The sequence below is a fragment of the Pseudophryne corroboree genome, chromosome 5 (assembly GCF_028390025.1).
Source record: "Pseudophryne corroboree isolate aPseCor3 chromosome 5, aPseCor3.hap2, whole genome shotgun sequence".
Classification (NCBI taxonomy): Eukaryota; Metazoa; Chordata; class Amphibia; order Anura; family Myobatrachidae; genus Pseudophryne; species Pseudophryne corroboree.
In genome coordinates this window covers 377,246,394-377,272,524 of record NC_086448.1, presented here as the reverse complement: position 1 = coordinate 377,272,524, position 26,131 = coordinate 377,246,394, and the positions used below count along the sequence as shown (strand labels likewise).

Genomic DNA, 26,131 nt, shown 5'->3' with positions numbered 1-26,131 from the left:
GTAGGAAGCATATGATTCTTTGACGGACATTAGTCGGGGCCTTTCTCAAATAATATCAAGTACCCAGCTGGTGCAGAGCCTATCCCATTCCCCTATCTCCTTTATGTTCTAACCTGGTAAAGCATGCTGGGACTTGTAGTTTCAAAACAGCCTGAGTGCCACAGGTTGGCTAGGCTGTTCTAAACTTAGGCTCTGGTTCTGAATTGGCAAATTAAGAATTTTTCTTTGGTGTAATAAAATTAAGAGCAGCAATATGCGCTATTCAACTGTAGTCTTATTTCCACATAAAATATTTAGACACTTACATCTTCATGTATCTATGAACATCCGCAGGTAGTGAAGAACCATCAAAAATAAAATCTTCTACCATAACATTCAGTGTCAGCCGTGACCTCCAGTGTGAGACAGGTTCATCCAAAGCATTTGTTTCTTTTTTGTCAGTATCAATTTGCTTTATAGAGATAAAAACAGTCAGTATTACATACTACAATATAATGCAAACCCTGAATTAAAACAATAAATATGCTTTTTCTGAATAATAGACATTGGACATGTTTATTGTTGAAGATTTTGTTTTTTGTTGTTGCAATAAACGGTGGTCTGAGTAATAATACAAAGTACTATAAATGGTTTATTGCAACTACACTACATTAAAAAAAAGCTAATACATTTCTGTACATTTTGTAACTTTGCGTACACATCTTCATCACTTCAACAGCATTTCATTCCTTTACTGTAGGCTACATTTAAAGCACTTGCAGTAGCATTAGCTAAACAATGTCTTACCTGGGTGCCAGTCTCTCCTGTTATGAGATTTATCTCTTCTGGCTTAGGGACCATGTAAGTAGTCAGTGGACTCACAATATGCACCTGCTTGCCATCATGCCACGGTAAGACTCCCGAGTGATGCAGAAAGATATATGCATACAATGTCCCATTATTTCTGGTTTTCTTAGGTACAGTGACATTCACAGTTCTAAAAAGAAAAATAAATATATTTCTATTTAAAATAAAATCTCACTGCACACGCAGGATTTTGGATAGATGACAAATACTGTAGAAGACCTTCTGTTTGATTGTCTCAAGGTATTTAGTGTATTTTTACATGTGCACCACTCTGGGGTGGTCTATGTATAAAATAGAAGTGAGGCATTATACAAAGAGTAGAAGATCTGAAATAAAATTCATCCTGCCACTGGGCAATGGCTCATTCCATGTCAAGTGATCAAATGCAAATAAATTTACCATCCACTTTTATTCTCTACACTTTAATAATATAGCAGAATGTCCCAAACATACATTTATGTTTGTCCTTGTCCAAAATTTGTGGATGTCCTGAATTTTTCATGGTATTTAAGACTTCACAGTTCAGCTCACCTACTCCACTTAGGTTTCAAGATTCAGGTTCTTGGCAGTCTTGGCCTATTTTCAGAAATCATCAGTCTCATATCCTAACACTCTAGGGTAGGGCTGGCCAAAACAGTACTCGAGATCTACCAACAGTTCACATTTTCCAGATCACCTAGCTGGTGCACAGGTGTAGTCATTACTAATTAAGATGTGCTGCATTCATTCCTAACAGACAATTCTACAGATCTCCGGGAGGCCTGGAAAACATGAACTGTTGGTAGATCTCGAGGACCGGTTTGGCCAGCCCTGCTCTAGGGGGTGGAATTCAATCGTTTTTTTCATCTCGGCTGCCACTAGATGGCGCCTGAAAGATCAATTAAGTTGTTGCTCCATTCGGGCACGCATGCAGCTGGGCAGACACATTTCAGCTCGCAGCCTCCGGAGATGTGAGCTGAAATGTGCGAACACTCTGTGGTTTGGGCACTGAAACAGGAGTGTGGGTGGCCAAAGCGGCTAAACCCGGTACTAATGGGAATTGCATTGGTGGGCACCCACAAAACAATTTAATTTCCCCCCTAAGCTGCATGTACAAAAGCACAAAAAGCAAATGTATTAAAAGCTGTGCACTTTTGTAACATAGTATTAACTAAAAAAAGAAAGTCTCTAAAATGTATTCACATAGAAATACCATAACAGTAACAAAAGCATTACCATCTACTCCTCCTTACCTTTCAAATCTTGATTCCACGTCAAAATTGTCAACATTCAGAACCAAATCAACATTGTTTTCAGCACTAATACTAGTCCTTGTTGTGGTATATACACTTAACTGAAATCATAAGACAGCAAGAAACCTAAATTTACAATACATCAAATAAGAAATGTGTGTGAACACATTAGCAATATATTAAATATATATTAAAATTACTTATACAACACGAGCAGAACACTATGGAGGCAGATGTACTAAACCTCGGAGAGCGATAAGTGGAGAGAAACTGCGAGCCAATCGGCTCCTGTCATTTTTTAGACACAGCCTGTAACATGGCTGTTAGGAGCGATTGGCTGAAACTTTATCTCTCTCTGCTTTATCACTTTCTGAAGCTTAATACATCTAACCCTATGTGTTTTTTAATTGAAGAATTATCAAAAAACAGGGAACAAACCGACTTATGCTCCAGCATGAGAACCTTTCATAATATTCACATGGCTAACTTAAAGCATTAAAGAGTTGCTTTTACCTATACTATTATCAAAAGTATGCAACCACGCTTTCTATAAACACATACTTGCAGCTTCGGCCTCCGGGATAAGTACGGCTTGATGCAGTTGTCACTGTGGCTTTCACAGGGCTTAGTGTAGACAATGCCATACATCACCCAGCAGGTATGAACAACATATACAATAAACACTCCAACCACAAGGGTGGTGAAGGAGCTTCTGTTCAACATCATAGGTGGAGAAAGAAATTGCAGGAAAACAAATTGGTGTCCAAATTCGCTAGAGAATGTAAAGATCTGTAAGAGAACAAATTCAACAAATGTATAAACCATATTTTTTTCAACACTCTGCTACCAGTCATAGATCAAGCAAATATACTCCATTTATTGGATTATGCATAACTCTTATAATTTCAATTCACACCAATAACAACATTACAGTGATTTGATCACTACTTTATCTGTGGGTCACTATTTCATCTATTCTTCTTTGCTGTATTAATACTATCGACCACTCATTTCTCCTATAAATGCTGCATTGCATAGCTCTTCAGGACACGGCTCTATCCTGGTTCTCATTCTATGGTTTCAGTATGAATTACCGTGGCCGAGATGCTGGCCGTCGTATACATACAGCGGCATCCTGGCCAACAGTATGCCGATCGCTAGAAAGCCCCTTGCTGCGCTCACCACAGGTTATATTCTACCTCTATGGGTGTCGTGGAAACCCAGAGAGGGAGAATAGCCAGTGTCACCAGTATTCCAGCGTCTGTATTTCACTGCTAGTCGGGATTCCGGCGTTGGCATTGTGACCGCTGGGATCCCGACTAGTGGTATTTTAACCGCTTCCCCATTCTACATATCAAGTTTCTACACTGTTGGCCGTGTCTCTGGAGAAACCTCCTTGCAACTTCCTCTATAGGCCCTCTGCTCGTCCCTGTCTTTCCTAGGTTGGACAAAGCTGTCCAAAAGAGAACATCACAGTTTAGCAAAACAAAATTTCTCTAACGTCCTAGTGGATGCTGGGAACTCCGTAAGGACCATGGGGAATAGCGGGCTCCGAAGGAGGCTGGGCACTCTAGAAAGATCTTAGACTACCTGGTGTGCACTGGCTCCTCCCACCATGACCCTCCTCCAAGCCTCAGTTAGATTTCGTGCCCGGCCGAGGTTGGATGCACACTAGGGGCTCTCCTGAGCTCTTAGAAAGTTATAGTCTTAGAATTTGTTATTTTCAGTGAGACCTGCTGGCAACAGGCTCACTGCAGCGAGGGACTAAGGGGAGAAGAAGCGAACTCGCCTGCTTGCAGCCGGATTGGGCTTCTTAGGCTACTGGACACCATTAGCTCCAGAGGGATCGACCGCAGGCCCAGCCTTGATGTTCGGTCCCGGAGCCGCGCCGCCGTCCCCCTTACAGAGCCAGAAGCAAGAAGATGGTCCGGAAAATCGGCGGCATGAAGACTCTGTCTTCACCAAGGTAGCGCACAGCACTGCAGCTGTGCGCCATTGCTCCTCTCACACACTTCACACTCCGGTCACTGAGGGTGCAGGGCGCTGAGGGGGGCGCCCTGAGGCAGCAATAAAAACACCTTGGCTGGCTAAAATACCTCAATATATGGCCCCAGGGGCTATATATGAGGTAAATACCCCTGCCAGAATTCCATAAAAAACGTGAGAATAGGCCGAGAAAAAGGGGCGGAGCCTATCTCCTCAGCACACTGGCGCCATTTTTCCCTCACAGCTCGGCTGGAGGGAAGCTCCCTGGCTCTTCCCTGCAATTCTACAGTACAGTAAGAGGGAAAAGAGAGGGGGGGCATTAAAATTGGCACTGTATACAGTATATTATATAAAAGCTATTAGGGACATAACTCAGTTAGTCCCTGTATATATATAGCGCTCTGGTGTGTGCTGGCATACTCTTACTCTGTCCCCCCAAAGGGCTTTTGTGGGTCCTGTCCTCGTTTAGAGCATTCCCTGTGTGTCTGCGGTGTGTCGGTACGGCTGTGTCGACATGTTGAATGAGGAGGCTTATATGGTGACAGAACAGAGGCAGATATATGTGATGTCGCCCCCTGTGGGGCCGACACCAGAGTGGATGGATAGGTGAAAGGTATTAACCGACAGTGTCAACTCCTTACATAAAAGGGTGGATGACGCAACAGCTGTGGGACAGCCGGCTTCGCAGCCCGCGCCTGCCCAGGCGTCTCAAAGGCCATCAGGGGCTCAAAAACGCCTGCTCTCTCAGATGGCAGATACAGATGTCGACACGGAGTCTGACTCCAGTGTCGACAAGGTGGAGACATATACACAATCCACTAGGAACATCCGTGACGTGATCCCGGCAATAAAAAATGTGTTATACATTTCTGACTTTAACCCAAGCACCTCTAAAAATGGGTTTTAGGTTTGGGGAGAAAAAACAGGCAGTGTTTTGTTCCCCCATCAGATGAATAAATGAAGTGTGTGAAAGCGTGGGTTCCCCCGTTAAGAAACTGGTAATTTATAAAAAGTTACTGATGGCGTACCTTTTCCCGCCAGGTGGATAAGTTACGCTGGGAGATATCCCCTAGGGTGGATAAGGCGCTCACACGTTTGTCAAAAAAGGTGGCACTGCCGTCTTAGGATACGGCCACTTTAATAGGTACCTGTTGATAAAAAACAGGAGGCTATCCTGAAGTCTGTATTTACACACTCAGGTACTAAACTGAGACCTGCAGATAGTGCTGCTGCAGCGTGGTCGGTGACCCTGTCAAACAGGGATACTAGTTGGCAAACATAAAAACATATTAAAGACGTCGTCTTATATATGGGGGATGCACAGAGGGATATTTTGCCGACTGGCATCCAAAATAAATGTAATGTCCATTCTGTCAGGAGGGTATTAGAGACCTGTCATTGGACAGGTGATGCTGACTTAAAAAGCGCATAGAGAGCCTTATAAGGGTGAGGAATTATTTGGGGATGGTCTCTGGGACCTCGTATCCACAGCAACTGCTGGGAAGAAATAATTTTACCTCAGGTTTCCTCACAGACAAAGGTACAGTCCTTTCGGCTTCAGAAAAGCAAGCGGGTCAAATGGCGCTTCCTTTCTGTACAGAGACAAGGGTAGAGGGAAAAAAGCTGCACCAGTCAGCCTGTTCCCAGAATCAAGATTCTTCCCCCGCCTCCTGTGAGGCCACACCATGACGCGGGTGCTCCACAGGTGTAGCCAGGTACGGTGGGGGGCCGTCTCAAAAATTTCAGCAATTAGTGGGCTCGCTCACAGGTGGATCCCTGTTTCTTTCAAGTAGTATTTCAGGGGTACAAGCTGGAATTCGAGATGTCTCCCCCCAGCCGTTTCCTAAAATATGCCTTGCTGACAACTCCCTCAGGCAGGGAGGCTGTGCTAGAGGCAATTAATAAGCGGTATTCCCAGCAGGTAATACTCAAGGTGCCCCTACTTCAACAAGGACGGGGTTACTATTCCACACGGGTTGGGGTACCGAAACCGCATGGTTCGGTGTGACCCATTTTATATTTAAAATCCTTGAACACAAAAATTCAAGTTCAAGATGGAATCGCTCAGGGCGGTTATTCCAAGCCTGGACGAGGGGGATTACATGGTATCCTGGGACATCAAGGATGCTTACCTGCATGTCCCCATTTACCATCCTCGCCAGGAGTACCTCAGATTTGTGGTACAGGATTACCATTACCAAGTCCAGACACTGCCGTTTGGACTGTACATGGCACCGAGGGTGTTTTATCAAGGTAATGGCCGAGATGTTGATACTCCTTCAAAAAAAAAAGGGAGTTGTAATTATCCCGTACTTGGACAATCTCGTTATAAGGGCGAGGTCCAAGGAGCAGTTGGTAGTCGGGGTAGCACTATTTTGGAAAGTGCTACAACAGCATGGTTGGATTCTAAACAGTCCAAAGTCACAGCTGGTTCCTATGACACGTCTACTGTTCCTGGGGATGGTTCTGGACATAAACCAGAAATAGTGTTTCTCCCGGAGGAGAAAGCCAAGGAGTTGTCATCTCTAGTCAGAGACCTCCTGAAGCCAAAATAGGTAGCGGTGCATCATTGCACGCGAGTCCTGGGAAAAATGGTAGCTTCCTACGAAGCAATCCCATTAGGCAGGTTCCATACAAGAACTTTTCAGAGGGACCTGTTGGACAAGTGGTCCGGATCGCATCTTCCGATGCATAGGCTGATAACCCTGTCTCCAAGGACCAGGGTATCTCTACTGTGGTGGCTGCAGAGTGCCCATTTTCAAGAGGGCCGCAGGTTCGGCATACAGGACTAGGTCCTAGTGACCATGGATTCCAGCCTTTGAGGCTGGGAGGCAGTCACACAGGGAAGAAATTTCCAGGGACTTTGGTCAAGTCAGGTTATTTCCCTACACATAAATATTCTGGACCTGAGGGCCATTTACAATGCCCTGAGGCCGGCAAGGCCTCTGCTTCAAAACCAGCCGGTACTGATCCAATCAGACAACATCACGGCAGTCGCCCATGTAAACCAACAGGGCGGCACAAGAAGCAGGATGGCGATGGCAGAAGCCACAAGGATTCTCCGATAGGCGGAAAATCATGTGTTAGCACTGTCAGCAGTGTTCATTCCCGGAGTGGACATCTGGGAAGCAGATCTTCTCAACAGACACGACCTCCACCCGGGAGAATGGGGACTTCCTCCAGAAGTCTTCCAATAGGATTGTACACCATTGGGAAAGGCCACAGGTGGACATGATGGCGTCCCGCCTCAACAAAAAGCTATAAAAAGATATTGCACCGGGTCAAGGGACCCTCAGGCGATAGCTATGGACGCTCTGGTAACACCATGGGTGTACCAGTCGGTTTATGTGTTCTCCCCTCTGCCTCTCATACCAAAGGTACTGAGAATAATAAGAAGGCGAGGAGTAAGAACGATACTCGTGGATGGCCAAGAAGAGCTTGGTACCCAGAACTTCAAGAATTTATATCAGAGGACCCATGGCCTCTGCCACTCAGACAGGACCTGCGGCAGCAGGGGCCCTGTCTGTTCCAAGACTTACCGCGGCTGCATTTGTCGGCATGGCGGTTGAACGCCGGATCCTGAAGGAAAAGGGCATTCCGGAGGAAGTCATTCCTACGCTTACTAAAGCCAGGAAAGAGGTTACAGCAACTCATTATCACCACATATGGCGAAAATATGTTGCATGGTGTGAGGCCGAAAGGGCCCCAACAGAGGAATTTCAACTGGGTCGATTTCTGCATTTCCTGCAAGCAGGAGTGACTATGGGCCTTAAATTGGGTTCCATTAAGGTACAGATCTCGGCTCTGTCGATTTTCTTTCAAAAAGAACTAGCTTCAGTACCTGAAGTTCAGACATTTATAAAAGGAGTGCTGCAGAGTCAGCCCCCGTTTGTGCCTCCTGTGGCACCTTGGGATCTCAACGTGGTGTTGAGTTTCTTAAAATCACATTGGTTTGAACCACTAAAAACCGTGGATCTGAAATATCTCACGTGGAAGGTGGTTATGTTATTGGCCTTGGCTTCTGCCAGGCGAGTATCAAAGTTGGCGGCTTTGTCTTGTAAAAGCCCTTATTTGATTTTCCATATGGATAGGGCAGAATTGAGGACTCGTCCCCAGTTTCTCCCAAAGGTGGTGTCAGCGTTTCACCTGAACCAGCCTATTGTGGTGCCTAGGCTACTAGGGACTTGGAGGACTCCAAGTTGCTAGACGTTGTCAGGGCACTGAAAATATATGTTTCCAGAACGGCTAGAGTCAGAAAATCTGACTCGCTGTTTATCCTGTATGCACCTAACAAGTTGGGTGCTCCTGCTTCTAAGCAGACTATTGCTCGTTGGATTTGTAGTACAATTCAGCTTGCACATACTGTGGCAGGCCTGCCACAGCCAAAATCTGTCAATGCCCATTCCACAAGGAAGGTGGGCTCATCTTGGGCGGCTGCCCGAGAGGTCTCGGCTTTACAACTTTGCCGAGCAGCTACTTGGTCAGGGGCAAACACGTTTGCAAAATTCTACAAATTTGATACCCTGGCTGAGGAGGACCTGGAGTTCTCTCATTCAGTGCTGCAGAGTCATCCGCACTCTCCCGCCCGTTTGGGAGCTTTGGTATAATCCCCATGGTCCTGACGGAGTTCCCAGCATCCACTAGGACGTTAGAGAAAATAAGAATTTACTCACCGGTAATTCTATTTCTCGTAGTCCGTAGTGGATGCTGGGCGCCCATCCCAAGTGCGGTTTATCTGCAATACTTGTACATAGTTATTGTTAACTAAATCGGGTTATTGTTGAGCCATCTGTTGAGAGGCTCTATTGTTTCATACTGTTAACTGTGTTTCATATCACGAGTTGTACGGTGTGATTGGTGTGGCTGGTATGAGTCTTACCCGGGATTCAAAAGCCTTCCTTATTGTGTACGCTCGTCCGGGCACAGTACCTAACTGAGGCTTGGAGGAGGGTCATGGTGGGAGGAGCCAGTGCACACCAGGTAGTCTAAGATCTTTCTAGAGTGCCCAGCCTCCTTCGGAGCCCGCTATTCCCCATGGTCCTTACGGAGTTCCCAGCATCCACTACGGACTACGAGAAATAGAATTACCGGTGAGTAAATTCTTATTTTACGGCATGCAAATTGGGATGTAAAAATAGGATTTTAATTGCCTACCGGTAAATCCTTTTCTCGTAGTCCGTAGAGGATGCTGGGGTCCACATTAGTACCATGGGGTATAGACGGGTCCACTAGGAGTCACTGGCACTTTAAGTGTTTAACAGTGTGGGCTAGCTCCTCCCTCTATGCCCCTCCTACCAGACAGCCTAGAAACTGTGCCCGAGGAGACGGACAACTTTGAGAGAAGGATTTTACACAGATAGTGGCGAGATTCACACCAGCTCACACAAACAAGGCAAACCAAGCTAACTAGCTTGAAAACTCAGCAACAGCTGAACAACATTACTGAACCAAGTAATAACGCAGTACTTAACTAGGAACAAAGCAGTACTGAACCAAGTAACCACTGCAGGATAACAAAGCGGACTACGAGAAAAGGATTTACCAGTAGGTAATTAAAATCCTATTTTCTCTATCGTCCTAGAGGATGCTGGGGTCCACATTTGTACCATGGGGATGTACCAAATCTCTTAGAACGGGAGGGAGAGCGCGGAGGCTCCTGCAGAACTGATTGACCAAACTTTAAGTCCTAAGAGGCCAAAGTATCCAACTTGTAGTACTTAGCAAACGTGTTCAACCCAGACCAAGTAGCCGCTCGGCAATGCTGTAAAGCTGAGACACCCCGGGCAGCCGCCCAGGAAGAACCCACCTTGCGAGTAGAGTGGGCCTTAACAGATTTTGGACATGGCAATCCTGCCGTAGAATATGCACGCTGAATAGTGAACCTAAACCAGCGAGAGATTGTCTGCTTAGAAGCAGGATACCCAAGTTTCTTGGGATCATATAGAACAAACAGAGAGTTCGATTTTCTGTGACAAGCAGTCCTCCTCACATAGATTTCCAGAGCCCTTACAACATCCAAGGACTTTGATGACACTGCGGAATCAGTAGCAACTGGCACCACAATAGGTTGGTTGATATGAAATGCCGACACAACCTTCGGAAGGAACTGCTGATGTGTCCGAAGCTCAGCTCTATCTTCATGGAAGACCAAGTAGGGGCTTTTACAAGACAAAGCCCCCAAATTCGACACACGTCTAGCAGAAGCTAAGGCCAACAAAGTGATAGCCTTCCACGCGAGAAACTTGTGCTCAACCTCCTGTAGAGGCTCGAACCAATCCGATTGGAGGAACTGTAACACCACGTTAAGATCCCAGGGTACCGTAGGCGGCACAAAGGGAGGCTGGATATGCAGAACCCCTTTCAAGAAAGTCTGAACCTCAGGGAGGGAAGCCAGCTGTTTCTGGAAGAAAATGGATAGGGCCGAAATCTGGACCTTCACGGATCCCAACCTCAGGCCCATATCCACATCTGCTTGCAGGAAGAGGAAAAACCGTCCTAGTTGAAACTCCACCGTAGGAAACTTCTTGGATTCACACCAAGATACATACTTTTTCCAAATGCGATGGTAATGTGTAGACGTTACTCTTTTCCTAGCCTGTATCAGGGTAGGAATAACCTTGTTCGGAATGCCCTTCCGAGCTAATATCTGGCGTTCAACCTCCATGCCGTCAAACGTAGCCACGGTAAGTCTTGATAAGCAAACGGCCCCTGCTGCAGCAAATCCACCCGAAGAGGAAGAGGCCTCGGATCTTCCAACAGTAGATCCAGAAGATCCGCGTACCAAGCCCTTCTTGGCCAGTCCGGAGCAATGAGGATTGCCTGAACTCTTGTTCTCCTTATGAGCTTTAGAATCCTTGGAATGAGTGGAAGTGGAGAAAACACGTACACCAACTGGAACACCCACGAAGCTACCAGGGTGTCCACCGCCACTGCTTGCAGGTCTCTTGACCTGGAACAATACCTCCGAAGCTTCTTGTTGAGACGGGAGGCCATCATGTCTATTTGAGGTACACCCCAAAGATCTGTTACCTCCGTGAACACCTCCGGATGGGGGCCCCATTCTCCTGGATGGAGATCGTGTCTGCTGAGGAAGTCCGCTTCCCGGTTGTCCACTCCCGTAATGAAAATTGCTGACAGTGCCACCGCGTGCTTTTCTGCCCAGAGGATGATTCTGGTTACCTCTGAAATTGCAGCTCTGCTCTTCGTTACGCCCTGTCGGTTTATGTAGGCAACCGTCGTCACATTGTCCGACTGTATTTGAATGGTCCGATCTCGCAGAAGATGTGTCGTTTGGAGAAGACCGTTGTAAACGGCTCTTAGTTCCAGAATGTTTATTGGAAGACTAGGTTCTAGATTTGACCACCTTCCTTGGAAGGTTTCCCCTTGAGTGACTGCGCCCCATCCCCGGAGGCTTGCATCCGTGGTTAGAAGGATCCAATCCTGAATCCCGAACCTGCGGCCCTCCAGAAGGTGAGGCATTTGTAGCCACCAGAGGAGTGAAATCCTTGCTTTCGGCAACAGACGTATCCTCAGGTGCATATGTAGATGAGAACCCGACCACTTGTCTAGGAGATCCAGTTGGAAGGATCGAGCATGAGATCTTCCGAACTGTAGAGCCTTGTAAGAGGCAACCATCTTCCCCAGAAGGAAAATGCACTGATAAATCGATACCCGGGCTGGCTTCAGGACATCCCGGAACATTGTTTGTATCACCAACGATTTCTCCACCGGTAGAAACACCCTCTGCACTTTCGTATCGAGGATCATCCCCAGGAAAGACAGACCATCTCCTTGTCGGCTCCAAATGCGACTTTGGAAGGTTTATGATCCAACCATGGTCCCTGAGTAGACGAGTCACGAGAGCAATGGACTGCAACAGCTTCTCCCTGGACGATGCCTTTATCAGCAGATCGGCCAGATATGGAATTATGTTCACTCCCTGTCTGCGGAGGAGAACCATAATCTCTGCCATCACCTTGGTGAACACCCTCGGTGCTGTGGAGAGACCGTATGGCAGTACCTGAAATGGATAGTGACTGAGATAAGCCTGGTGCAGGGGCCAAATCGGAATGTGGAAGTACGCATCCTTGATTTCCAGGGATACCAGAAACTCCCCCTCCTCCAGACCTGAGATCACCGCTCTCAGAGACTCCATTTTGAACTTGAACTCCCCTAGATAAGGGTTTAGTGATTTCAAGTTCAAAATCGGTCTGACCAAACCATCCGGTTTTGGTACCACGAAAAGGTTTGAATAGTAACCCATGTTTTGCATATGAGGTGGAACTGGAACAATGACCTCTGACTTTTCCAATTTTTGGATGGCTTCCTGTAGGATAGCCTTGTCTGTCAGCAAAGCTGGTAAGCCTGATTTGAAGAATCAGTGAGGCGGGGGTGTCTTGAAACTCCAGTCTGTACCCCTGGTACACAATATCCTGTACCCAGGGATCTAGGCCGGACGACACCCAGACATGGCTGAAACGTCTGAGTCTTGCCCCACCAGCCCGTCCTCTAGGCTGTGTGGTCCACCGTCATGCTGAGAATTTTGAGGTACCAGAAGCAGGCTTCTCGTCCTGGGAACCTGCAGTTGCAGGCTTTTTGGATTTTGCCCGCCCACCTCTAAAGAAGGTGGTAGGAGGCTTGGACTTTTTTGTCTTAGCCTCCTGTCTTTCAGACCGAAAGGACAGTGATGCGGAGGAAGAAAAGGGTTTCTTTGCAGAAGGCGTAGCTCAGGGAAGAAAAGGCGACTTACCCGCGGTTGCCGTGGAAATCCATGCATCCAACGCTTCCCCAAAGAGAGCCTGACCTGTGTAGGGTAGGTTCTCCTGGATTCCGCATCTGCAGACCATTGGCGTAGCCATAGTCCCCTGCAAGCTGAGACTGACATGGAGGATATCCTTGCATTCAGCGTACCCAGGTCCTTCATGGACTCCACCATGAACCCAGGAGAATCCTGTATGTTACGTAAAAACAGTTCAATGTCACTTCTATCCATTGTATCCAAATCCTCTAGTAACGTGCCTGACCACTTTACTATGGCTGTAGAAATCCATGCACAGGCAATAGTAGGCCTTAAGGCCACCCCTGATGCAGTGTATATAGAATTGAGTGTAGTGTCAATCTTACGATCAGCCGGTTCTTTTAACGCGGTAGAACCAGGGACAGGTAAACCACCTTTTTTGACAGTCTGGAGACAGATGCGTCAACTATGGGCGGGTTTTCCCATCTTTTTCTATCCTCCTCAGGGAAAGGAAAAGCAACCAGAACCCTCTTGGGGATCTGGAATTTTTTCTCTGGGGTTTCCCAGGATTTTTAAAATAAAGCGTTTAATTCTTTAGACGCAGGGAAGGTTAGAGAGGCTATCTTATTGTCTGTGACGCAAACCTCCTCAACATGCTCAGGCGTTGTGTCAGTAATGTTTAACACATCTCTAATGGTCTCCCTTTGCCAGGGATGCCACCCCCCTCAGCACATCCCCATCACCGTCTGCCGTGTCAGAGTCGGTATCCGTTTCATCTTGCATAATCTGGGCAAGTGCACGTTTCTGTGGGTAAATGCTAGGGGTTTTTGAAGGAATAGTAACAGAACCTGACCAAACTGCCATAGAATTCTTTAAAACCCGAGTTTCAGTCTCAGTATGAGCTACCCTAGTAGAGATCTGGGAGATCATTCCCTTAATAGAGGTGAGCCATTCTGGCTCAGTAATAGGGATTTGAGACAAGACATTACATTCCTGTGTACATGGAATGGATTCCTCTGGAGAAGAAATATCCTCTGCTGCATAAGACACAGAGTCCCTGGACATGGCTATGTAAGAAAGCATACACCCACACACACACAGGAAAATGTCAGACACAGTTTCCCCACCAAGTACCTTCAGAGAAACACAGAGCTTGGAGCCAGCACACACACACACACACACACACACACACACACACACACACAGCGTTTCACTAGGTAGTTATAACAGAAATACCTGGCGCTGACTGTGTACCTTAATAGGCTACACAGTAAATACACAGCCTCCCCGTCCTTCTACAACCCCCTGGTACCGCACAGGATAGCTGGAGTTGTGTGGAGGGACAGAACTCCCTGTCAGTGTCTCTGTAGCTTGATCTGCAGGAAGGAAAATGGCACTGAACGCTGCTAGATCCGCTCGGAGGAAAAGCTATGCCCCCTGATGATGGCGCGTCTTCCCGCACTTTCAAATTTTATACTGGCCAGAGGATTTTAGCAATCGGCTTTACCGAGGTCCCTGAAAGCCCTTTTAGTGACCAGTGTAGGGTATTAACGTCGCTGGCTCAGGGCACCCCTCCTGGCGCCACACTGATGTACCGCTGAGCACTCCGGAGCGCAGTTAGTACTGCGCTCCTACCCTGTTGCCGCCATCCACACCGGCTCCCCGCTTGTCGGGTCACCGGTGACACACTCACCACCAGAATCTTCTGGCTCTGTTAGGGGGTGGCGGCATGCTGCAGGAGTGAGTGGTAGCCTGGGGCGGCTAATGATAATCACCCTCAGGAGCTCAGTGTCCTGTTAGCGGAGATAGTGGCCAATAACCTCTCAGGGTTGGACACTACTCCCCCCGAAGTCCCACGAAGCAGGGAGGCTGTTGCCAGCAGGCTCCCTGTGCCTAACTAATAAAAATAAGAAAACCAGGAAAACTCCTAGGAGCTCCCCTAGCTGCGACTGGCTCCGTCGGTCACATTTTCTAAACTGAGTCTGGTAGGAGGGGCATAGAGGGAGGAGCCAGCCCACACTCTTAATCTCTTAAAGTGCCAGTGGCTCCTAGTGGACCCGTCTATACCCCATGGTACTTATGTGGACCCCAACATCCGCTAGGACAGGCATGTCCAAACTGCGGCCCTCCAGCTGTTGTGAAACTACATATCCCAGCATGCCCTGACACAGTTTTTCTGTCAGAGAATGCTAAAGTTGTGTCAGGGCATGCTGGGATGTGTAGTTTCTCAACAGCTGGAGGGCCGCAGTTTGGACATGCCTGCGCTAGGACGTTAGAGAAAAAACATTTAAATGCAGTTGGTCTTTATCTGCATTGCTGTAAAACAGTAGCTAGCATGTGCTAGCAGTGTGAAATAAATTTTTTAGCCTCAAACACCAGTGCCTGATAAATGAACTCAGTAATTCTCAACATATACCAAACATTCATAGCACAAAGTTTACTTTGTTGGTGGCAATATGGCGTTATCCTGTGACTTCGACCTGCGAGCAATTGGAAATTGAGTTAAGAGGTAGTGATTTAAAGGGTAGCTGAAAGCTATTTGAATGGTGTTTTCATTCTAGCCCATGGGTCATTCTGTGTCAAATAAACAGATTTTGTTAAAATGTTACCTCATCAGCTAAGATTTTGTTCACATTTGGTATATGTAGAGTATATAAGTAGTATGGGCCCCGGGATTTTGGTGGAAAGCAATATTATGCAAAGTCGACTCCAACTGGATGAATTTAGGTTATGTCTCCCGATGCAAAACATATGTATTATCAGCAGACGGTATGCCGGCTGTCAGTATCCCTACAGCCAGAATGCAGGCAACGGGACGAGCGCTACGAGTCCCATTGCAGGCTCGGTACAAGATCTGTTCCCACTCTATGGGTGTCATGAACACCCAAGAGTGGAAATAGCCCCTGTGCGCTGGTATTCCGGCTGTTGAGATTCAAGCGTCGGTATCCTGACTGCCGGAATGTCGACAGCAGGCAAATGGAGTGTCCTGATGACACTTTAAAACCACTGAAGCATTGTCAAACTATCTTCAGCTAAGTATGTCAAGTATTTCTATTCAACTAATGAAGCCATCAACTATATTATTACCTATTACTACTTATAATACACCCAGCATTATTTAATAAACTTCCTTGCTTTCAAATTATTTTTTAACAATGAACCCATTATCCTCACACTTTTAAATTTTGACAACCATTTAACATTAATATAGACTATTTCCTGACATTTTTTGTCGACGCACTTTGAGATAATCAGGATCAAAAATTTCAGTTTGGATTTGGAAAAAGTTTTTCCTCACAAAGCCTATTATGTTGTATATCATAGGAAAGGGCATACGAAACACAGTAAAATGACACCACTCCCACCTCTATATCTTAATTAAGAGCTGCTATGGCAATTTAAAAAATATGCTGGTTGTGCGTTTTTGACAGGTTTTTTTCAAAACTTTACAAAGCCATATTTTGGAACCAGCATGAGATAAAAAAATGTATTTTTCTTAGACTACATATATACTCTCCATATACCAAATTTGATCAAAATCTGAGCTGGTGAGGTAAAAATAGGATTTTGGTTACCTACCGGTAAATCCTTTTCTCGTAGTCCGTAGAGGATGCTGTGGTACACATTAGTACTATGGGGGTATAGACGCGTCCACCATGAGCCATTGGCACTTTAAGAGTTTGACAGTGTGAGCTGGCTCCTCCCTCTATGCCCCTTCTACCAGACTCAGTCTAGAAACTGTGCCCGTGGAGACTGACATCTTCGAGAGAAGGATTTTACACAGATAGTGGCGAGATTTACACCAGCTCACACCTTGAAACTCGGCAAACGCTGAAACATTACTTACCAAGTAACAATGCAGTATTCAACTAAAACGAAGTTGTACTGAACCAAATAACGACAGCAGAAAAACCAAGCGCTGGGCAGGCGCCCAGCATCCTCTACGGACTACGAGAAAAGGATTTACCGGTAGGTAACCAAAACCCTATTTTCGCTTGTTCTAGAGGATGCTGGAGTCCACATCAGTATCATGGGGATGTACCAAAGCTCCCAGAATGGTAGGGAGAGCGCGGAGGCTCCTGCAGAACTGATTGACCAAACTTAAGGTCCTCGGAGGCCAAAGTATCCAACTTGTAGAACTTTGCAAACGTGTTCGACCCAGACCAAGTAGCCGCTCGGCAAAGCTGCAAAGCAGAGTCACCCTGGGCAGCCGCCACAGGAAGAATCCACCTTAGGAGTAGAGTGGGCCTTAACCAATGTAGGACACGGCATTCCCGCCATATAATACGCATGCTCAGCCCTATCTTCACGGAAGATCAAGTATGGGCTTCTACAGGACAAAGCCCCCAACTCCGACTCACGTCTAGCAAAAGCTAAGACCAACAAAGTGACAGCCTTCCACATGAGAAACTTTACCTCAACCTCCTGTAGAGGCTCAAACCAGTACGACTGGAGGAACTGCAACACCACGTTAAGATCCCAGGGTGCCGTAGGTGGCACAAAGGGAGGATGGATGTGCAGAACTCCCTTCAAAAAAGTCTGAACCTCAGGGAGGGCAGCCAACTGTTTCTGGTTGAAAATGGATAGGGCCGAAATTTGGACCTTCACGGATCCCAACCTCAGGCCCATATCCACACCTGCTTGCATGAACAGGAGAAAATGTCCCATTTGAAACTCCACCTTAGGAAACTTCTTGGACTCACACCAAGATACATATTTTTTCCAAATACGATGGTAATGTTTAGACGCAACGCCTTTCCTAGCCTGTATCAGGGTAGGAATAACCTTGTTCGGAATGCCCTTACGAGCTAGTATCTGGCGTTCAACGCAGCTGCGGTAAGTCTTGATAGGCGAACGGCCCCTGCTGCAGCAGGTCCTCCTGAAGAGGAAGAGGCCTCGGCTCTTCTAGCAGTAGATCCAGAAGATCCGCGTATAGAGACCTTCTTGGCCAGTCTGGAACAATGAAGATCGCTTGAACCCTTGTTCTCCTTATGAGCATTAGCACTCTTGGAACGAGTGGGAGTGGTGGAAACACGTACACCGACTGGAAAACCCACAGTCACCAGGGCGTCCACCGCAAGTGCTTGCGGGTCCCTCAACCTGGAACAATATAGCCAAAACTTCTTGTTGAGACGAAAGGCCAGCATGTCGATTTGAGGTACACCCCAAAGATCTGTTACCTCCGTGAATACCTCCGGATGGAGTCCCCACTCTCCTGGATGGAGATAGTTTCTGCAGAGGAAGTCCGCTTCCCAGTTGTCTACTCCCGGAATGAAGATTGATGACAGCGCCAACGCGTGTTTTCCTGCCCAGAGCGTGATTCTGGTTACCTCTGACATTGCAGCTCTGCTCTTCGTTCCACCCTATTGGTTGATGTAAGCCACTTTCGTTACATTGTCCGACTGCACTTGAATGGCCCGATTTCTCAGAAGATGGGCCGCTTGGAGAAGACCGTTGTAAACGGCTCTTAGTTCTAGAATATTTATCGGTAGGCCGGCTTCCAGACTTGACCACCTTCCTTGGAAGGTCTCCCTTTGAGTGACTGCGGCCCAGCCCCGGAGACTTGCATCCGTGGTTAGAAGGATCTGGACCTGAATCCCGAACATGCGGCCTTCCAGAAGGTGAGGTAGTTGCAACCACCAGAGGAGTGAAATCCTGGCCTTTGGTGACAGACGTATCCTCTGGTGCATATGTAGATGGGATCCCGACCACTTGTCCAGGAGCTTCCAGTTGGAAGGACCGAGCATGAAACCTTCCGTACTCTAGAGCCTCGCAAAAGGCCACCATGTTTCCCAGAAGGCGAATGCACTGATGAACAGACACCCGGGCTGGCTTCAGGACATCCCGGACCATTATTTGTATCGCCAACGCTTTTTCTTCTGGAAGAAAAACCCTCTGCACTTCCGTGTCGAGGATCATTCCAAGAAAGGACAACCTCCTGGTTGGTTCCAAATTTGATTTTGGAAGACTCAGGATCCAACTTTGTTCCCTGAGCAGGTAGGTCGTGAGAAGGATGGACTTTAACAGCTTCTCCTTGGACGGTGCCTTGATCAGCAGATTGTCCAGATATGGAATTATGGTCACCCCCAGTCTGCGGAGGAGAACCATCATTTACGCCTTCACCTTGGTGAATACCCTCGGTGCTGTGCAGAGGCCAAATGGCAGAGCCTGGAACGGATAGTGACAGTCCAACAGTGTGAATCGGAGAGAAGCCTGATGCGGCGGCTAAATCGGAATGTGGAGGTACGCATCCTTAATATCCAGGGATACCAGGAATTCCCCCTCTTCCAGACTTGATATCACCGCCCTAAGAGACACCATTTTGAACTTGAACGCCTTCAGAAAGGGATTTAGCGATTTTAGGTTCAGAATGGGCCTGACCGAACCATCTGGTTTCGGTACCACGAAAAGGTTCGAATAGTAACCTGTTTTGCATATGAAGAGGGACCGGTACAATAACCTGTGCCTCCACCAACTTCTGGACGGCTGCCTGCAAGACAGCCCTGTCTGCCAGCAAAGCTGGCAAGCCTGATTTGAAGAATCGGTGAGGAGGGAGATCTTGAAATTCCAGTCTGTACCCCTGGGATACGATATCTTGCACCCAGGGATCCAGGCCGGACGACACCCAGACGTGACAGAAAAGCCACAGTCTCACTCCCACCGGCCCCACCTCCGGGGCGTGCAGTCCACCATCATGCGGAGGACTTCGGCGTACCTGAAGCAGGTTTCTGTTCCTGGGAATCCGCCGCAGACGGTTTCTTGGATTTGGGCCGGCCTCCCCTAAAGAAGGTGTTGGATGGTCCGGCCTTTCGTGGCTTGGCAGACCGAAAGGGCTGTGATGCAGTTGAAGAAAAGGGTTTCTTCGTAGCAGGTGCAGCTGAGGGAAAGAAGGGTGACTTACCCGCTGTAGCCGTGGAGATCCACGCATCCAACACTTCCCCAAAGAGAGCCTGACCTGTACAGGGTAGGGTCTCCACACTTCTCCTGGATTCCGCGTCGGCAGACCACTGTCGCAGCCACATTCCTCGACAAGCTGAGACAGACATGGAAGAAATTGCTGGAACCCAGTTTCTACCAGAAATCCTGCAGAATCCTGAATGTTACGTAAAAACAATTCAACATCAGATTTATTCATAGTATCCAAATCTTCAAGTAATGTGCCTGACCACTTTACTACAGCTTTGGCAATCCAAGCACTGGCAATAGTGGGACGTAATATAGCCCCTGAAGCTGTGTACATGGATTTGTGCATATTATCAATTTTACGATCAGCCGGCTCTTCCAAGGCAGTGGATCCTGGAACAGATAAAACCACCTTTTTTGAGAGTCTGGATACAGACACGTCAACAATGGGCGGGTTTTCCCATTTTCTTCTATCCTCCACAGGGAAAGGAAACGCCACCAGGACCCTTTTAGGGATTTGGCGTTTTTTCTCAAGGTTTTCCCATGCTTTTTCAAAAATAGCATTTAATTCTTTTAACGCAGGGAAGGTTAGTGAGGCTTTCTTATTTTCAGTAAAGTAAGCCTCCTCAACCTGCACAGGTGTTGTATCAGTAATATTCAACACATCCCTAATGGCCTCTTTCATCAACTGCACCCCTTTTGCAAGAGATGCTGCCCCCCTCAACACATCCCCATCACCGTCCTCAGTGTCAGAATCGGTATCAGTGTCATCTTGCATAATCTGTGCAAGAGCACGTTTTTGGGACTATACAGCAGGGGGCCCTGAGGTAACAGAACTGGGCCAGACTGCCATAGAGTTCTGTAAAGCCTGAGTTGCAGACTCATTCTGTGCAACCCTAGTAGAAATCTGAGAAATCATAGATTTGATAGAGGATAACCACTCAGGCTCCCTTGCTGGTATCTGTGCTAAAACAGTGCAATCCTGAATACATGGAATGGGATCATCCTGAGAGGACATATCCCCTGCAGCATATGACACAGAGTCCCTGAACATAGCTTAATGGAGACCACAGACACTCCACACACACACACGGGAGGGCAGACAGAGTTTCACCCCCAAGAATGGCAAGAGAGACACAGATTGCAGCCAACCCACACACAGTGCTTTTTAGGTAAAGGGAGACCCCAACCACCGCTGACTATGCACCTTAATAGGTTACACAGCCTGTACACAGCCTCGCTCCCCCCTTCTACAACCTCCTGGTACCGTGAGAGATAGCTGGAGTTGTTCTGGAGGGACTTGCTCTTCACTGACAGCGTTGTGCAGGCAGGAAAATGGCGCTGAATGCTGCTGGGTCCGCTCTGAGAAGCTCCGCCCCCTTTCATTGCGTCTTCCCGCTCTTCATAGGATTATACTGGCCTGAGGAATTATGCTGGCAGAGATCCCGGGACGCCGACAGGCTATGTGGCCAGGGTAGGGTGTAGGCGTTGGCTCAGGGCTCCCCTTACAGCACCGCACTATGTACCGCTGAGCCCCGGAGCGCAGTTAGTACTGCGCTCCATACCCTGTTGCCGCTATCTTCACACCGGCCCCCCGCTTGTTAGGGGGGTCGGTGACTCACTCGCCACCAATCTTCTGGCTCTGTAAGGGGGTGGCAGCATGCTGCTGGGGTGAGCGATCCCCTGTGGCGGGGAACGATCGATCCCCTCAGGAGATCAGTGTCCTGTCAGCGGAGATAGTGGCTCAGACCCCGCAAGGCGGACACTACTCCCACCCCTTAGTCCCACGAAGCAGGGAGGCTGTTGCCAGCAGCCTCCCTGTAAAATAGTAAACTCTAAAAAAAAACTTTTTCTAAAGAAGCTCTGTTGAGCTCCCCTAGCTGTGACCGGCTCCTCCGGGCACATTTTCTAAACGGAGTCTGGTAGGAGGGGCATAGAGGGAGGAGCCAGCCCACACTTTTAAACTCTTAAAGTGCCAATGGCTCCTGGTACTAATGTGGACCCCAGAATCCTCTAGGACGTAAGAGAAAATAAGATTTTACTTACCGATAAATCTATTTCTCGTAGTCCGTAGTGGATGCTGGGGACTCCGTCAGGACCATGGGGATTAGCGGCTCCGCAGGAGACAGGGCACAAAACTAAAGCTTTAGGATCAGGTGGTGTGTACTGGCTCCTCCCCCTATGACCCTCCTCCAAGCCTCAGTTAGAATACTGTGCCCGGACGAGCGTACACAATAAGGAAGGATATTGAATCCCGGGTAAGACTCATACCAGCCACACCAATCACACCGTATAACTTGTGATCTAAACCCAGTTAACAGTATGACAAACGTAGGAGCCTCTGAACAGACGGCTCACAACAATAACAACCCGATTTTTTTGTAACAATAACTATGTACAAGTATTGCAGACAATCCGCACTTGGGATGGGCGCCCAGCATCCACTACGGACTACGAGAAATAGATTTATCGGTAAGTAAAATCTTATTTTCTCTGACGTCCTAAGTGGATGCTGGGGACTCCGTCAGGACCATGGGGATTATACCAAAGCTCCCAAACGGGCGGGAGAGTGCGGATGACTCTGCAGCACCGAGTGAGAGAACTCCAGGTCCTCCTCAGCCAGGGTGTGCCCCTGACCAAGTAGCAGCTCGGCAAAGTTGTAAAGCCGAGACCCCTCGGGCAGTCGCCCAAGATGAGCCCACCTTCCTTGTGGAATGGGCATTTATATATTTTGGCTGTGGCAGTCCTGCCACAGAATGTGCAAGCTGAATTGTACTACACATTCAACTAGCAATCGTCTGCTTAGAAGCAAGAGCACCCAGTTTTTTTTTTGGGTGCATACAGGATAACAGCAAGTCAGTTTTCCTGACTCCAGCCGTCCTGGAAATCTATATTTTCAGGGCCCTGACAACATCTAGCAACTTGGAGTCCTCCAAGTCTCTAGTAGCCGCAGGTACCACAATAAGCTGGTTCAGATGAAACGCTGACACCACCTTAGGGAGAAACTGGGGACGAGTCCGCAGCTCTGCCCTGTCCGAATGGACAATCAGATACGGGCTTTTGTGAGACAAAGCCGCCAATTCTGACACTCGCCTGGCCGAGGCCTGGGCCAACATCATGGTCACTTTCCATGTGAGATATTTCAAATCCACAGATTTGAGCGGTTTAAACCAACGTGATTTGAGGAATCCCAGGACTACGTTGAGATCCCACAGTGCCACTGGAGGCACAAAAAGGGGGTTGTATATGCAGTACTCCCTTGTCAAATTTCTGGACTTCAGGAACTGAAGCCAATTCTTTCTGGAAGAAAATCGACAGGGCCGAAATTTGAACCTTAATGGACCCCAATTTGAGGCCCATAGACACTCCTGTTTGCAGGAAATGCAGGAATCGACCGAGTTGAAATTTCTTCGTGGGGCCTTCCTGGCCTCACACCACGCAACATATTTTCGCCACATGTGGTGATAATGTTGTGCGGTCACCTCCTTCCTGGCTTTGACCAGGGTAGGAATGACCTCTTCCGGAATGCCTTTTTTCCCTTAGGATCCGGCGTTCAACCGCCATGCCGTCAAACGCACCCGCGGTAAGTCTTGGAACAGACATGGTACTTGCTGAAGCAAGTCCCTTCTTATCGGCAGAGGCCCTGAGTCCTCTGTGAGCATCTCATGAAGTTCCGGGTACCAAGTCCTTCTTGGCCCATCCGGAGCCACGAGTATAGTTCTTACTCCTCTACGTCTTATAATTCTCAGTACCTTTGGTATGAGAAGCAGAGGAGGGAACACATACACCGACTGGTACACCCATGGTGTTACCAGAACGTCCACAGCTATTTCCTGAGGGTCTCTTGACCTGGCGCAATACCTGTCCAGTTTTTTGTTCAGGCGGGACGCCATCATGTCCACCTTTGGTCTTTCCCAACGGTGCACAATCATGTGGAAACAACTTCTCGATGAAGTCCCCACTCTCCCGGGTGGAGGTCGTGCTGAGGAAGTCTGCTTCCCAGTTGTCCACTCCCAGAATGAAAACTGCTGACAGTGCTATCACATGATTTTCCGCCCAGCGAAGAATCCTTGCAGTTTCTGCCATTGTCCTCCTGCTTCTTGTGCCGCCCTGTCTGTTTACGTGGGCGACTGCCGTGATGTTGTCCCACTGGATCAATACCGGCTGACCTTGAAGCAGAGGTCTTGCTAAGCTTAGAGCATTGTAAATTGCTCTTAGCTCCAGTATATTTATGCGGAGAGAAGTCCCCAGACTTGATCACACTCCCTGGAAATTTTTTCCCTGTGTGACTGCTCCCCAGCCTTTCAAGCTGGAATCCGTGGTCACCAGGACCCAGTCCTGAATGCATAACTGTGGCACTTTAGTAGATGAGCACTCTGCAGCCACCACAGAAGAGACACCCTTGTCCTTGGAGACAGGGTTATCCGCTGATGCATCTGAAGATGCGATCCGGACCATTTGTCCAGCAGATCCCACTGAAAAGTTCTTGCGTGAAATCTGCCGAATGGAATCGCTTCGTAAGAAGCCACCATTTTTCCCAGGACCCTTGTGCAATGATGCACTGACACTTTTCCTGGTTTTTGGAGGTTCCTGACTAGCTCGGATAACTCCCTGGCTTTCTCCTCCGGGAGAAACACCTTTTTCTGGACTGTGTCCAGAATCATCCCTAGGGACAGCAGACGTGTCGTCGGAGAAGGCTGCGATTTTGGAATATTTAGAATCCACCCGTGCTGTCGTAGAACTACTTGAGATAGTGCTACTCAGACCTCCAACTGTTCTCTGGACCTTGCCCTTATCAGGAGATCGTCCAAGTAAGGGATAATTAAGACGCCTTTTCTTTGAAGAAGAATCATCATTTCGGCCATTACCTTGGTAAAGACCCGGGGTGCCGTGGACAATCCAAACGGCAGCGTCTGAAACTGATAGTGACAGTTTTGTACCACGAACCTGAGGTACCCTTTGTGAGAAGGGCAAATTTGGACATGGAGGTAAGCATCCTTGATGTCCAGGGACAACATATAGTCCCCTTCTTCCTGGTTCGCTATCACTGCTCTGAGTGACTCCATTTAGAATAGGTCTCACCGAGCCGTCTGGCTTCAGTACCACAATATAGTGTGGAATAATACCCCTTTACTTGTTGTAGGAGGGGTACTTTGATTATCACCTGCTGGGAATACAGCTTGTGAATTGTTTCCAATACTGCCTCCCTGTCGGAGGTAGACGTTGGTAAAGCAAACTTCAGGAACCTGCGAGGGGGAGACGTCTCGAATTTCCAATCTGTACCCCTGGGATACTACTTGTAGGATCCAGGGGTCCACTTGCGAGTGAGCCCACTGCGTGCTGAAACTCTTGAGACGACCCCCCACCGCACCTGTTTGTACGGCCCCAGCGTCATGCTGAGGACTTGGCAGAAGCGTTGGAAGGCTTCTGTTCCTGGGAATGGGCTGCCTGCTGCAGTCTTCTTCCCTTACCTCTATCCCTGGGCAGATATTATGGGGACGAAAGGACTGAGGCTGAAAAGACTATGTCTTTTTCTGCTGAGATGTGACTTGGGGTAAAAAAGGTGGATTTTCTAGCTGTTGCCGTGGCCACCAAGTCCGATGGACCGACCCCAAATAACTCCTCCCCTTTATACGGCAATACTTCCATGTGCCGTTTGGAATCTGCATCACCTGACCACTGTCGTGTCCAGAAACATCGTCTGGCAGATATGGACATCGCACTTACTCTTGATGCCAGAGTTTCGCATATATAGAAATGCATCTTTTAAATGCTCTATAGTCAATAAAATACTGTCCCTGTCAAGGGTATCAATATTTCCAGTCAGGGAATCCGACCAAGCCACCCCAGCGCTGCCCATCCAGGCTGAGGCGATCGCTGGTCGCAGTATAACACCAGTATGTGTGTATATACTTTTTAGGATATTTTCCAACCTCCTATCAGTTGGCTCCTTGAGGGCGTCCGTATCTGGAGACGGTAACGCCACTTTTTTTTTATAAGCGTGTGAGCGCCTTATCCACCCTAAGGTGTGTTTCCCAACGCGCCATAACTTCTGGCGGGAAAGGGTATACCGCCAATAATTTTCTATCGGGGGAAACCCACGCATCATCACACACTTCATTTAATTTATCTGATTCAGGAAAAACCACATGTAGTTTTTTCACACTCCACATAATACCCTTTTTTGTGGTACTTGTAGTATCAGAAATATGTAACATCTCCTTCATTGCCCTTAACAAGTAACGCGTGGCCCTAAAGGAAAATACGTTTGTTTCTTCACCGTCGACACTGGAGTCAGTGTCCGTGTCTGTGTCGACCGACTGAGGTAAAAGGACGTTTTAACGCCCCTGACGGTGTTTTAGACGCCTGGACAGGTACTAATTGGTTTGCCGGCCGTCTCATGTCGTCAACCGACCTTGCAGCGTGT

General features: G+C 47.8%; 1 protein-coding gene across 3 annotated transcripts in view; it reads right to left on the bottom strand.

Moving 5' to 3' along the window:
• CLPTM1L (CLPTM1 like) overlaps positions 1-26,131 on the bottom strand; it is a 269,603-nt gene that overhangs the window by 225,491 nt on the left and 17,981 nt on the right. For all 3 annotated transcript variants that reach the window (XM_063922687.1, XM_063922689.1, XM_063922688.1), the window contains exons 2-5: positions 2,640-2,867; positions 2,079-2,179; positions 787-976; positions 306-451 (exon numbers count right to left, since the gene is read on the bottom strand). In XM_063922687.1, the coding sequence (XP_063778757.1) occupies positions 306-451; positions 787-976; positions 2,079-2,179; positions 2,640-2,804 (602 nt within the window). In that variant the 5' untranslated portion in view covers positions 2,805-2,867. The remainder of the gene's footprint in view (positions 1-305; positions 452-786; positions 977-2,078; positions 2,180-2,639; positions 2,868-26,131) is intronic.